This window comes from Aptenodytes forsteri, unplaced genomic scaffold (genome assembly GCF_000699145.1).
Source record: "Aptenodytes forsteri isolate BGI_AS27 unplaced genomic scaffold, ASM69914v1 Scaffold55, whole genome shotgun sequence".
Taxonomy (NCBI): domain Eukaryota; kingdom Metazoa; phylum Chordata; class Aves; order Sphenisciformes; family Spheniscidae; genus Aptenodytes; species Aptenodytes forsteri.
The window spans coordinates 13190695-13201924 of NW_008796063.1; the positions used below are offsets into that span (position 1 = coordinate 13190695).

Consider the following 11230-nt stretch of genomic DNA (forward strand, 5'->3'; position numbering starts at 1 on the left):
CAAAGTTTGGAAAAGCATATTATAGAATCATAGAATAAGTTAAGCTTGGAAGGGACCTCTGTTGAAGTTCAACAAGTCTGAGCACAAGGTCAGAGCGCCAGGGTCAGGACAGTCCCCAGTATCAGGACAGACTGGATGCTGAATGGATTGAGAGCAGCACTGCAGAGGAGGACTTGGGTATACAGGTGGGTGAAAACCTGGATATGAGCCAGCAGCGTGCACTTGCAACCCAGAAAGCTAATTATCCGGGGCTGCATCAAAAGAAGCATGGCCAGCAGGTCGAGGGAGGTGATTCTCCTCCTCTACTCCACTCTCATGAGACCCCACCTGGAGCACTGTGTCCAGCTCTGGGGTTCCCAGTACAAGACAGACGTGGACCTGTTAGAGTGGGCCCAGAGGAGGGACATAAAAATGATCAGTGAGAGAGAGGGCTGGAACACCTCTGCTATGAAGAAAGGCTGAGAAAGTTGGGATTTTTTGGCCTGGAGAAGAGAAGGCTCCGGGGAGATGTTACTGCGGTCTTCCCATACTTAAAAGGGGCTTATAAGAAAGACGGAGAAAGACTTTTTACGAGGGCCCGTACTGACAGGACAAGGGGCAGTGTTTTTAAACTGAAAGAGGGTAGATTTAGATTGGATATAATGGTGAAATTCTTTACTATGAGGGTGGTGTGACACTGGAACAGGTTGCCCAGAGAAATTGTGGGTGCCCCGTCCCTGGAAGTGTTCATGGTTGGGTTGGGTGGGGCTTTGAGCATCATTTCAAGCATTTCATCTAGTGAAAGATGTCCCCGTCCATGGCAGACGGGTTGGACTAGATGATCTTTAAAGGTCCTTTCCAAGCCAAACCATTCGGTGATTCTCTGGAGGTCTGTAGTCCATCTGTCCCCTTGTCAAAGTGGGGTCAGCTAGAGCAGGTTGCCCAGTGCCTTGTCTAGTAGTGTTTTGAGTATCTCCAAAAATGAAGACTCCACAGCCTCTTTGGGCAACATGTTCCAGTGTTTGGCCACCATCGCAGTAAAAAATTTTTTGTGTCTAAGTGAAACTCTGTATTTTAGTTTGTGCCCATTTTGAAAGAAAAAATTATTCATTCTCATGGTCATTATCAGCCTCTAATCTTGCATTATATCTAGCTTTGAAATAGAAATTTTCTGTGGTATTGGTAGAAATCAGTAGAGTAGATACTGTACAATCACTGCTCGTCACACAGAAGGCAATGGGAGGATGTGTGGATTGATTCAGTCACACTTAAATGTTGTTTTCATTAACTAAAAGATTGGAGGGAATAAATAAACAATAAAAAGAATTAATATACTGGAAACTCTGCACCAAGTCCCCGTAGACTTTGTGAAGTTATTTTCCAGTTTAGAGTGTTACATGGTTACTTTTGTTTGCATTTCTTACATTTTATAATTTAGATGTGTGATTTGTATGAAAAAAAAGTTCAGCTAGAAAGAAGTGGCACAGGTACAGGTCATTATATAATGTGATACGTGTGCAGTGCAGTCATGTTTCTCAGCTATCTAAACCAAAGGTTAGTTTATGCACCAATTGCATTTAGATTAAATGAGAAAATTTGCAGATCAAAAAAATAATATAGAATATAATTTGCGTACGAATGCATAATGAAATGGTACAATTCCTCAATACATATTTTCCTTTTGAAAAGAGGCATCAGACTTCAGCTAACTAATTATGTTTGTAGAGCTTATTTGCAAGTATTTAAACACCTTTTTTCTGAAAGCAGAATTCCCTCGTATGGTAGTGGTGTCCAGCTACATTGGAGAAATGCACTTGCTGGTAAATGATATCAGTCCAGCTACACTGGAGAAATGCACTTGCTGGTAAATGATATGGAAAATTATCCTAATCTATTCATTCAGAGGGTTCTTCTGGATTTCTTTCTGTTTGAATTAAAATAACTACTTTAAAAAATACATTCTGTTTATTTTATATGTTCCTACATACATCTGTGTAAGTGTGTTTGTGTGTGTATACACATGTTGTTTGGGTTTTTTTTAACAGAACCATCTCAGTGTTTTTTCAGCGGTTAACCCACTTGCTTCAAGTATAACTTCCAGTCTGGCCTCCAGTGTTGGATCAGATAGTTCATCTCCTACAACTGTCTCTGCTATCAGTGCCAAAGCTCTCCCATTCTATTCTGGCAGTAACACAGTTGAATCGGTAATAGGTAAGTCTTAACATTTAATCTCCAATTGTACATGTTTTGTTGCATTATTCAAGTTCTTCTTGTTTCAGCATAGGTTCAAAGAGCTTATTGGTAATGACAGTAATGTTGTACACACCTGCTTTATTATATGTAATTAAAAGCAATATCTGAAATTTAATTTAATTTTTTTCACCCAAAATCATTATTTTTCACAAGGTCTCCAATGTGAGCGTAGGAATGAGTGAATGGGATATTTAAACTGGAATTTTGGCATTGATATTGGCCAGTGATTAAAAAAAAATGTGTAAAACCTTCGTAATGCCACTCACTGTATTTCTAGAAGTAGAAGTACTGTATCCTCAACTTTTGTTGGTGGGCTGATGAGAGTTGACTTTTTTTTTTTAACGTTACCATAGCAGGTGCAATTACAGGTCTTACAATGTTCATATGAAAATGGGAGTTTTTTCTTTGGCTGACTGCATATTCTCCAGTCTGGTTATTTATATCTTCAAGGACAAAATCTTTTGTTCACACTACGTGGACCAGATTTGAAAGGACACAAAGAGGAGGAGCCCTTGTTTTCAGGGTGCACAAGACAGATTCTGGGAATTACTCACTTCCAAAATTTCTGTCATTAGCCCGGAGCCTTTCTCATGCTTCCAACCAGCTAAGCTGTTTATGTGGAAAATGGTAAAAGGAGATAAATACTTCAATAATAATTAGACACTGGAAACTTCAAAATTGGTCATGCTACTCCTGCTATGGTCTCACAGGCGCCGGATAGAGAGGAATAATCACTTCCCTCAACCTGCTGGCTACACTTTTACTAATGCAGGCCAGTATGCTGTTAGCTTTTATTGCCACAGAACATGCTGAATCTGTCGTTCATCAGAATTCCTAGATCTTTTTCTGCAGTGCTGCTTTCTGATCATTTGGCCCCCAGCCTGTACTGCTGCAAGGGATTATTCTGTCCCAGGTGCAGCATTCTTGTATTTGCCTTCGTTGCACTTCATGAGGTTTCCGTCAGTCCTGTTCTCCAGGCTTTTGAGATCCCTCTAAATGGCAGTCCTGCCATCAAGTGTATCAGCTGCTCCCCAGTCCTGGTTTCAGCAGGGATAAAGTTAATTTCCTTCTTAGTAGCTGGTACACTGCTGTGTTTTGGATTTAGGACTAGAACAAAGTTGATAACACACCAGTGTTTTAGTTGTTGCTAGGTAGTGCTTACACTAGTCAAGGACTTTTCAGCTTCCCATGCTCTGCTGACTGGGAGGGCTGCAGGTGCACGGGGGTCTGGGAGGGGGGCACAGCCAGGACAGCTGACCCCAACTGGCCAAAGGGACCTGGTTTCAAGGGATAGAGTTAATTTCCTTCTTAGTAGCTGGTACACTGCTGTGTTTTGGATTTAGGACACTAACAAAGTTGATAACACACCAGTGTTTTAGTTGTTGCTCGGTAGTGTTGTTTTGCTTTGCTTGCGTGCACAGCTTTTGCTTTACCTATTAAACTGTCTTTATCTCAACCCACGAGTTTTCTCACTTTTACCCTTCCGATTCTCTCCCCCATCCCACTGGGGGGGAGTGAGTGAGCAGCTGTGTGGTGCTTAGTTGCCGGCTGAGGTTAAACCACAACATCCCCTTAATTTAGTGTTATCCACAAACTCATTGAAATTTGTGGCACTTTTACACAAAATATGGTTTATTCAGGAGGCTGTGGCAGGCAATGTTGTGATTTGAAAGATGCTGTATTTCATATTCTGTGGTGTAAGTCACATGATCAGGGAGTTGCTGTGATTAGCTGGTCTACTTGAAGCTTTCTGTATTTAAATTGATGTGTAGCAGCGACCAGGAGACTGCAGACAGTGAGTCAGCACTTCGGCATGGTAAGTTAGGCGTTTGCTCTTTTAATTTTTTTAGGAAAGAAATCTATGCAGAATATTAAATGATGGATCTTTTTCTGCAGTCTCACAAGTGCATAGCTTGCTTTCCTTAAAGGTTTGTTTGATGATCTGTGTGTTAAAGCAGAAAATAAATTTTAAATTATTTTTAAATTTCAGAATTAGAATGAGCAGAATTTTAGTTTTTATTCTATGCAAGTAATATAATTTCATCAGCTTACGGTTCATATTTTAAGATATACTATGGAATTAAATCACATTTTTGCCAAGATAAACATTGCTTCTGGAATAAGTGGAGGCTAGTTGGCTGTAACAAGTTACTCATATAACAATAAAAACCACAGTCTAATTTCTGTATACTAGATGTCATGCTAATTCAGTATAATTTTTAAATCGTGATATACTGAACAAGCGTTGCAAAGTCATTTAAACAGTGATATGCTATGTTTCCCATGTCCCAGTGTGATTATATTATTGAGCATGAGACTCTTCCTCTGAGTTAGAATATGCCTTTAGATATTTTTCTAAAACAGTTTTCAGTATGCTATGTTTGTTAACAGAATATGAATCATAAAATACGTCTCATGTATGTATAAGTTAGTGTACTTTATGGTAACTGCGTAGATTTTGGTTTATTTCCTTAAAAGAATTTCATATATATATAAATACTTTTTCCAGAGTTGCTCTTCGTGGATATACGGGATGGCATTGAAAATAAAGTGCTGCACGTAATCTGAATAGAGCAGAAAATTAAGACGTTATTGTAGAACAGAAAATAAATACATAGTGTTCTTGTAGGAAGTGGTGGATTGAAGAATCATAGAAAAAAGGGATAGCAAAAGAGCTGCAGCAAGGGAAGGGACTAGGTGATTATGGGAAAATGGGATGAATGGGTTTGGTAGAGGATTAGGGGAAATACAGGAGAGTTACATTAGCAAGGACTGAGGAAGCTTTGTCAGACAGTGGGGTCTGTAGCCTATTCTGTGGCCCTTTATCTTGATCTCACAGGGAGCTCCGAGCCCTGTCTGTCTGCTCCCTGAGTAATAGTCCCTAAGAGCTGGGGAAGAGAAGGGTGCAGGGGTGCTGGGAATAAGGACACCAATCAGATGGAACTAGTATTTAGCATTGAGGCTTGGACAATATGTTGAAAACTAAGGAATGATGGAGTGGAAGAAGGTATATTGTTGCAGTCTACTCCTGTCAAGGGAGATTGCTTGAGTTGTCTGGTTTTGTTCTAGTAAAAAACGAAAGAAGCATAATCTGAGAACATAAAAGCTGCAGGGTGTTTGAAGAGTTAGAATATGCCTTTAGATATTTTTCCTAAAACAGTTTCAGTATGCTATGTTTGTTAACAGAATATGAATCATAAAATACGTCTCATGTATGTATAAGTTAGTGTACTTTATGGTAACTGCGTAGATTTTGGTTTATTTCCTTAAAAGAATTTCATATATATATAAATACTTTTTCCAGAGTTGCTCTTCGTGGATATACGGGATGGCATTGAAAATAAAGTGCTGCACGTAATCTGAATAGAGCAGAAAATTAAGACGTTATTGTAGAACAGAAAATAAATACATAGTGTTCTTGTAGGAAGTGGTGGATTGAAGAATCATAGAAAAAAGGGATAGCAAAAGAGCTGCAGCAAGGGAAGGGACTAGGTGATTATGGGAAAATGGGATGAATGGGTTTGGTAGAGGATTAGGGGAAATACAGGAGAGTTACATTAGCAAGGACTGAGGAAGCTTTGTCAGACAGTGGGGTCTGTAGCCTATTCTGTGGCCCTTTATCTTGATCTCACAGGGAGCTCCGAGCCCTGTCTGTCTGCTCCCTGAGTAATAGTCCCTAAGAGCTGGGGAAGAGAAGGGTGCAGGGGTGCTGGGAATAAGGACACCAATCAGATGGAACTAGTATTTAGCATTGAGGCTTGGACAATATGTTGAAAACTAAGGAATGATGGAGTGGAAGAAGGTATATTGTTGCAGTCTACTCCTGTCAAGGGAGATTGCTTGAGTTGTCTGGTTTTGTTCTAGTAAAAAACGAAAGAAGCATAATCTGAGAACATAAAAGCTGCAGGGTGTTTGAAGTCCTCCTGAAAATTTAAAAAAAAAAAAAAAAAAAAAAAAAAAAAAAAAAAAAAAAAAAAAAAAAAAAAAAAAAAAAAAAAAAAAAAAAAAAAAAAAAAAAAAAAAAAAAAAAAAAAAAAAAAAAAAAAAAAAAAAAAAAAAAAAAAAAAAAAAAAAAAAAAAAAAAAAAAAAAAAAAAAAAAAAAAAAAAAAAAAAAAAAAAAAAAAAAAAAAAAAAAAAAAAAAAAAAAAAAAAAAAAAAAAAAAAAAAAAAAAAAAAAAAGGAGAAATTAGATAAGCAAAGTGTCAAAGGAGACAGATTTGGAGAGGAATAAATAGGGAATGGGCAGCAGTGAAGGGAAGTGACTCAAGTGATAGTAGGGAGGAGGTGGAACCTTAACATTAGGGGACGTCTGCCAGCCTGACACTCCACCCTGTTGTCTGTGTTAGGTTCTGGGTAGACCTCCCCCTGGGAATGTTTTGATTGCTTCCATTGCTTTCTATTGGATACTCAAGCATGGGGATTTTGTCTATCTGGGAGATTTGCCATTCAAGGAAAATTGGTGTCTCTCCATTTGCTTCCCATATATGTTGTGATCTTAAGATGCTGTCTGTGTTCTCTCCCTGCACTCCACTGACTTTCCACCATGTGAGGTGGAATCTGAGAGAGCCGGAAGGTATCAGAAATTAAGCTTCGAAAATCTGCATAATAAACAGTAAGGAGACATGTCAGTCCTTTTTGTGGTAGGGGAGGACGAGTGTGGCAGAATGAGTTAAGGCCTCACATGAAGAGAAACATGACAGGTTAGTGATTTAGTAAGGGTGCAGGCTTAGATTTGATCTACTATTTGGGCAGTATGATTTATGTCAGCCTCATTGTGTTTTTTTCCTGCTTGTCATACTTGCGTAGCAACATACTGAGCCAGACGCTGCAAATAACTTCAAATATTAATAACATCTGGGTGACGTGGGGAATTGCAAGAGCTTGAAAAAAATAGTGTTTCCCTGTTTAAAGATAATGACGGTGCTAATGATGGGATTTTAAAGCCTCTCTTTTCATGATTGAGAGAATTTTGAATTTTTTGAAAGAAAGTGGAACAGCTTCACTTGGTGAAAGTGAGAGGGATCTCTCCCAGAATATCCTGCAGCGTAATGATGAGAGGTTTGCTCTCACAGGTGTATGGCGTTTTTGCACAAAGGACGTTGAGACAAATTCACGTGTGAAAATTTATTAGTGGGTTGCATAGCTGATGGCACATAATGGTGAAAATTATTTCCAGATAAATATAGAAACAAAGAAAGGAGAGATAGAAGAAAGGGAAGGAGAAAACTGTCCCAGCAGCCAGGTGGGAAAAGAAGGGACAGGCAGGGCAGACCGAGCATCCTCTCCAGTGCAGCGGCTGGTTCTCTCCCACATAATACTTTTCCCATATTAACTGCATTAACTATAGTTTTTCATCAAGACTGTCCCAGACTCCTTATGGGCTCTTCCTGCTTATGATGTTATTAGTGTTAATTGGGCACACTTTGGTTAGTGGATGGTGCTACATGCTAATTGGTTGTTGAGCTGTGTCCAAAGATGATATTGGATCCCACTAATGTAAATCAAAAGCTACAATCAGGAGTAGGAGAAGAGGAGAAAGGAAGCATGATTCTCACACCAGTGGCAGTCACTTCCCCTGAGAACCTACCATAACAGAGCTGTGAGGGTTGGCAGGTGCCAGATGGTGAGCATAACAAGATGGTGAGCATGAGAACAAGAAAGGAAACATACTGCCCCAGAAACTCTGGAAGGCACTACCGGAGCAGCTGGGTGAAAGGGCAAGATAGGCAGGCTACAGTGTTGCAGATGAAAGGCCCTTACCTTTATAAAAGGCAAAGGGACAGCAATGGGGACTTCTAATCTGGGTTTCACACAGCACTTGTGGCCGCTCTAAGCCTTGAGTCATCAAATAAAAGGAGGCCATCTCTCCCCTCCTTACTGTATTGTATAGAAGGACTGGCTTAGGCACCTGCCTCTAAGAGAAGGTTATTGCTGGAAAACTTTGAAAAGCTAGGGCATAGCCCTTCAGGCCAAAATGACGATGCAGAGAGAGCTTCCTCCCTCTGACTGTTGGACACCAAGCTGCTTTGTCAGTACTGCTGAAAGATAAGGATTATTGTTTGGGGACAACTCCATACTAATAAAGTTGTGTTGCTTTTGAGACCCAGGCTAGTAACTCTTCACAAAGAGCTATGTTAACTCTCAGGTATCTTTGTCATGAATGTCATTGTGTATGTGAACTTTATCTCTTGGCTGGTGTTTTGTTCTGGACAGCTTAGGCAGCTTCCTGCTGAGCACTGTTCTGTGGATCCTGCTTCTAGGTCAGTAACTCCCTTTATGTATTATGTGGAACTTCGAGACTGTGGAGTCTGTTAGATAGCCTAGTCAACATTAGAAAACGCCTCTACGTAATAACACTGCACTGATCTTGTATTAATGATCCAAATGGTCCTTTCATTTTCTGACTTTTAGCACTTTTACAACTGTCTAGTACTTCTGCCAAAGATTTTCTGCAGTTTACAATGCCTAATGTTTACGACTAGGCTATGGGAGAGGAATCAGTCTAATTCCAAAGGGATCAAGAGATCCCTTTTGGATCTTCTGGAAACTTTTACACAAGCCAGTGTATCTTTTATTTCTGTTTGTTCCTTTTCAACTCATTTAGGCTTTGTGCCAGTTTTTAATAATGATTTTCAACATAAAAATCTAAAAATTCTTTACAAAGGTGATCACTATCACTGACCACAGTGACTGGGATAGATAGTCACTTTCCTACCTGTAAAATCAGTATTTATTCAGACTTCTCTCCTGTCTTCCTGACTGTGCAGTTGTTCAACATTAGTTAAAGTATAGGTACAGAGGGATAAATTCCCTAATTACACCCTTTTCTGTGCAGAAAAGAAGTTAAGAGGAAGAAGGGAAAAAATATCCATCTTCTAACACTTCATAAGCAGTGGACCTAGTAAGAAGTATACTGATAAGAACTTTTTCATGACATTGCACAGAGAAAGTTTAGACTGACGTAAGCCTTAAAATCAAAGGCAGTCTAACTGTTGAGTAGAAAGGAAATAATGATTTTGATTTTTATTTATTTTAAAATATTGCACGTTTTCATTTTAATATTCTGACATTCCTTACATCTGTATGCCCTGATATGTAACTCAGTTACCCCAACGGCTAACTGTTGTAAGGGGCATTTACAGTGCCTTTCTTCAGATATAATACCTGGTTTTATTCAATAATAATAAAAAATACATTTACATAGGTATCCAAATTTTATTTTTCCTCTTTTTCTGTTGACATACATCTAAGCACAACAGGTGACACAGATTTATTGAAAATCCAGATAGATAGCCACCTCTCCATTATCCTCTGTTCATCTCACCAGCTTAAAGAGCTGTAATAGTTTATATATGAAAGTTTTCCCTTTTAGGAAATACAGAGGATATCCTTCGCTGTGTGTCTGTAGTATGCTTAAGATCATGACCTAGATGCGAAACGGTTCTGTGATGGAAGCACTAACAAAAATAGTCAAATAAAGTTTCCTCATTTCAGCCATCATGGTAGTTTTGTGGATAATTCAAGGATAATTCATTGATACAATGTTTTGTTTAACAGGTTCTGCTTTAGATTTGCATTTTAATGATGTGAACGTCGCATCCATAGATAGAGAATTAGAAGATCAAGAAGGCAGTGACCTTGGATTAGCAAGTAAGAGGTCCAATTTGTAAAATTATACTCATTTAAAATATCCTTCTTTCTTACCTTTGTAAACTTTTACTCGTCAAAATAGTTACAGACGGCAAAGACTTTGAAGTCCTCAGTTTTGTTCCAGCTGTTTAACTTTGTGGTGTAAAGAGATTGCACTGCTATCATCCTGTCTGTATTTTGCAAGGGACCAGTCTATTAAACGTTTTTTGGTGGTTTTTTTTAACATGCTTAATGACTTGGGCCCATGGGCATAATAGTTGATGGAAGGACTTGCATGCATTTACAAGAAGGCATGATGCTTGAGCTTGACTGCCTGCATATTGAGTGCTGCAAATGTCTGACAGCAGGCAGTATGTGCTGTGGGGACCGAAAAGTACTTCCGTGGTTAGGTGGTCGCTGAGAGGGGGAGTGGCGACAATTCTTGAGGAGAAGGAGCTAGCAACATTTAGGACTTTAGTACTTGCAAGTTAGGGATTTAATCTTTCTATCAATCTAGCCTGGAAGGAGGAATTTAGTTGAAGGTCTGTTGGGAAGTATTGAGCCATTTGGCCTCTTCTGGGAAAGGAGAGGAGAGGAAGACGTAGCAAAGGAGAGCAGTGCAGGGAAGAGACAGCAGGGAGGAAGGATGAAGGGGAGAACATTAAGAAATTAAAATGCCACCTTTTCTTTCTGAAAGTAGAAAAGGGAAAATAATCGAGAGAAAAAGAAAAATAGGAAGTGAAAACTGAGGAACTATAATTTCATTATCATATTCCTCTGAGAGTCATAGAGCAAGATAACAGACGTTTTTATAATACTTTCATTTATTTTCTGATATCTGTTTTGCTAGCGTTTCTTTGAAGGAGGTCCACAGTGATTATTAAGTTGGTTGTGCATATGTGTTAAGCTTCCACTTGTGCAAACAAAACTGTATTCTTGGATTGCAAATGTGTTCCTGCCATGTCCTTCTTGCCCTTTGGCTCTAGACGCAAAGGGTAAAACAACTATAGCTGCGCCCCAGTTTATTATTGCTGACTGTTGCTCGAAGAAGAAAAGCTTGCACTTAGTGTCTCTATACATTATGCAATTTTTCTTTCTTTAAGATAATTATTATCTCTTCAGTGCACTGGCTTTAACAGATATTACAGAATTTAACAGAATATACAGATATGTCCGGGTTTCAGCTGGGATAGAGTTAATTTTCTTCCTAGTAGCTGGTATAGTGCTGTGTTTTGGATTTAGTATGAGAATATTGTTGATAACACACTGATGTTTTAGTTGTTGCTAAGTAGTGCTTATACTAAGTCAAGGACCTTTCAGCTTCCCATGCTCTGCCAGGTGCACAAGAAGCTGGGAGGGAGTATAGCC

General features: G+C 39.0%; 1 protein-coding gene across 1 annotated transcript in view; it reads left to right on the forward strand.

The window, feature by feature from the left end:
- UNKL (unkempt family like zinc finger) overlaps positions 1-11230 on the forward strand; it is a 62870-nt gene that overhangs the window by 39860 nt on the left and 11780 nt on the right. The window contains exons 11-12 of the mRNA XM_009286521.2: positions 2025-2190; positions 9791-9883. Coding sequence (XP_009284796.1) covers positions 2025-2190; positions 9791-9883 — 259 coding nt within the window. The remainder of the gene's footprint in view (positions 1-2024; positions 2191-9790; positions 9884-11230) is intronic.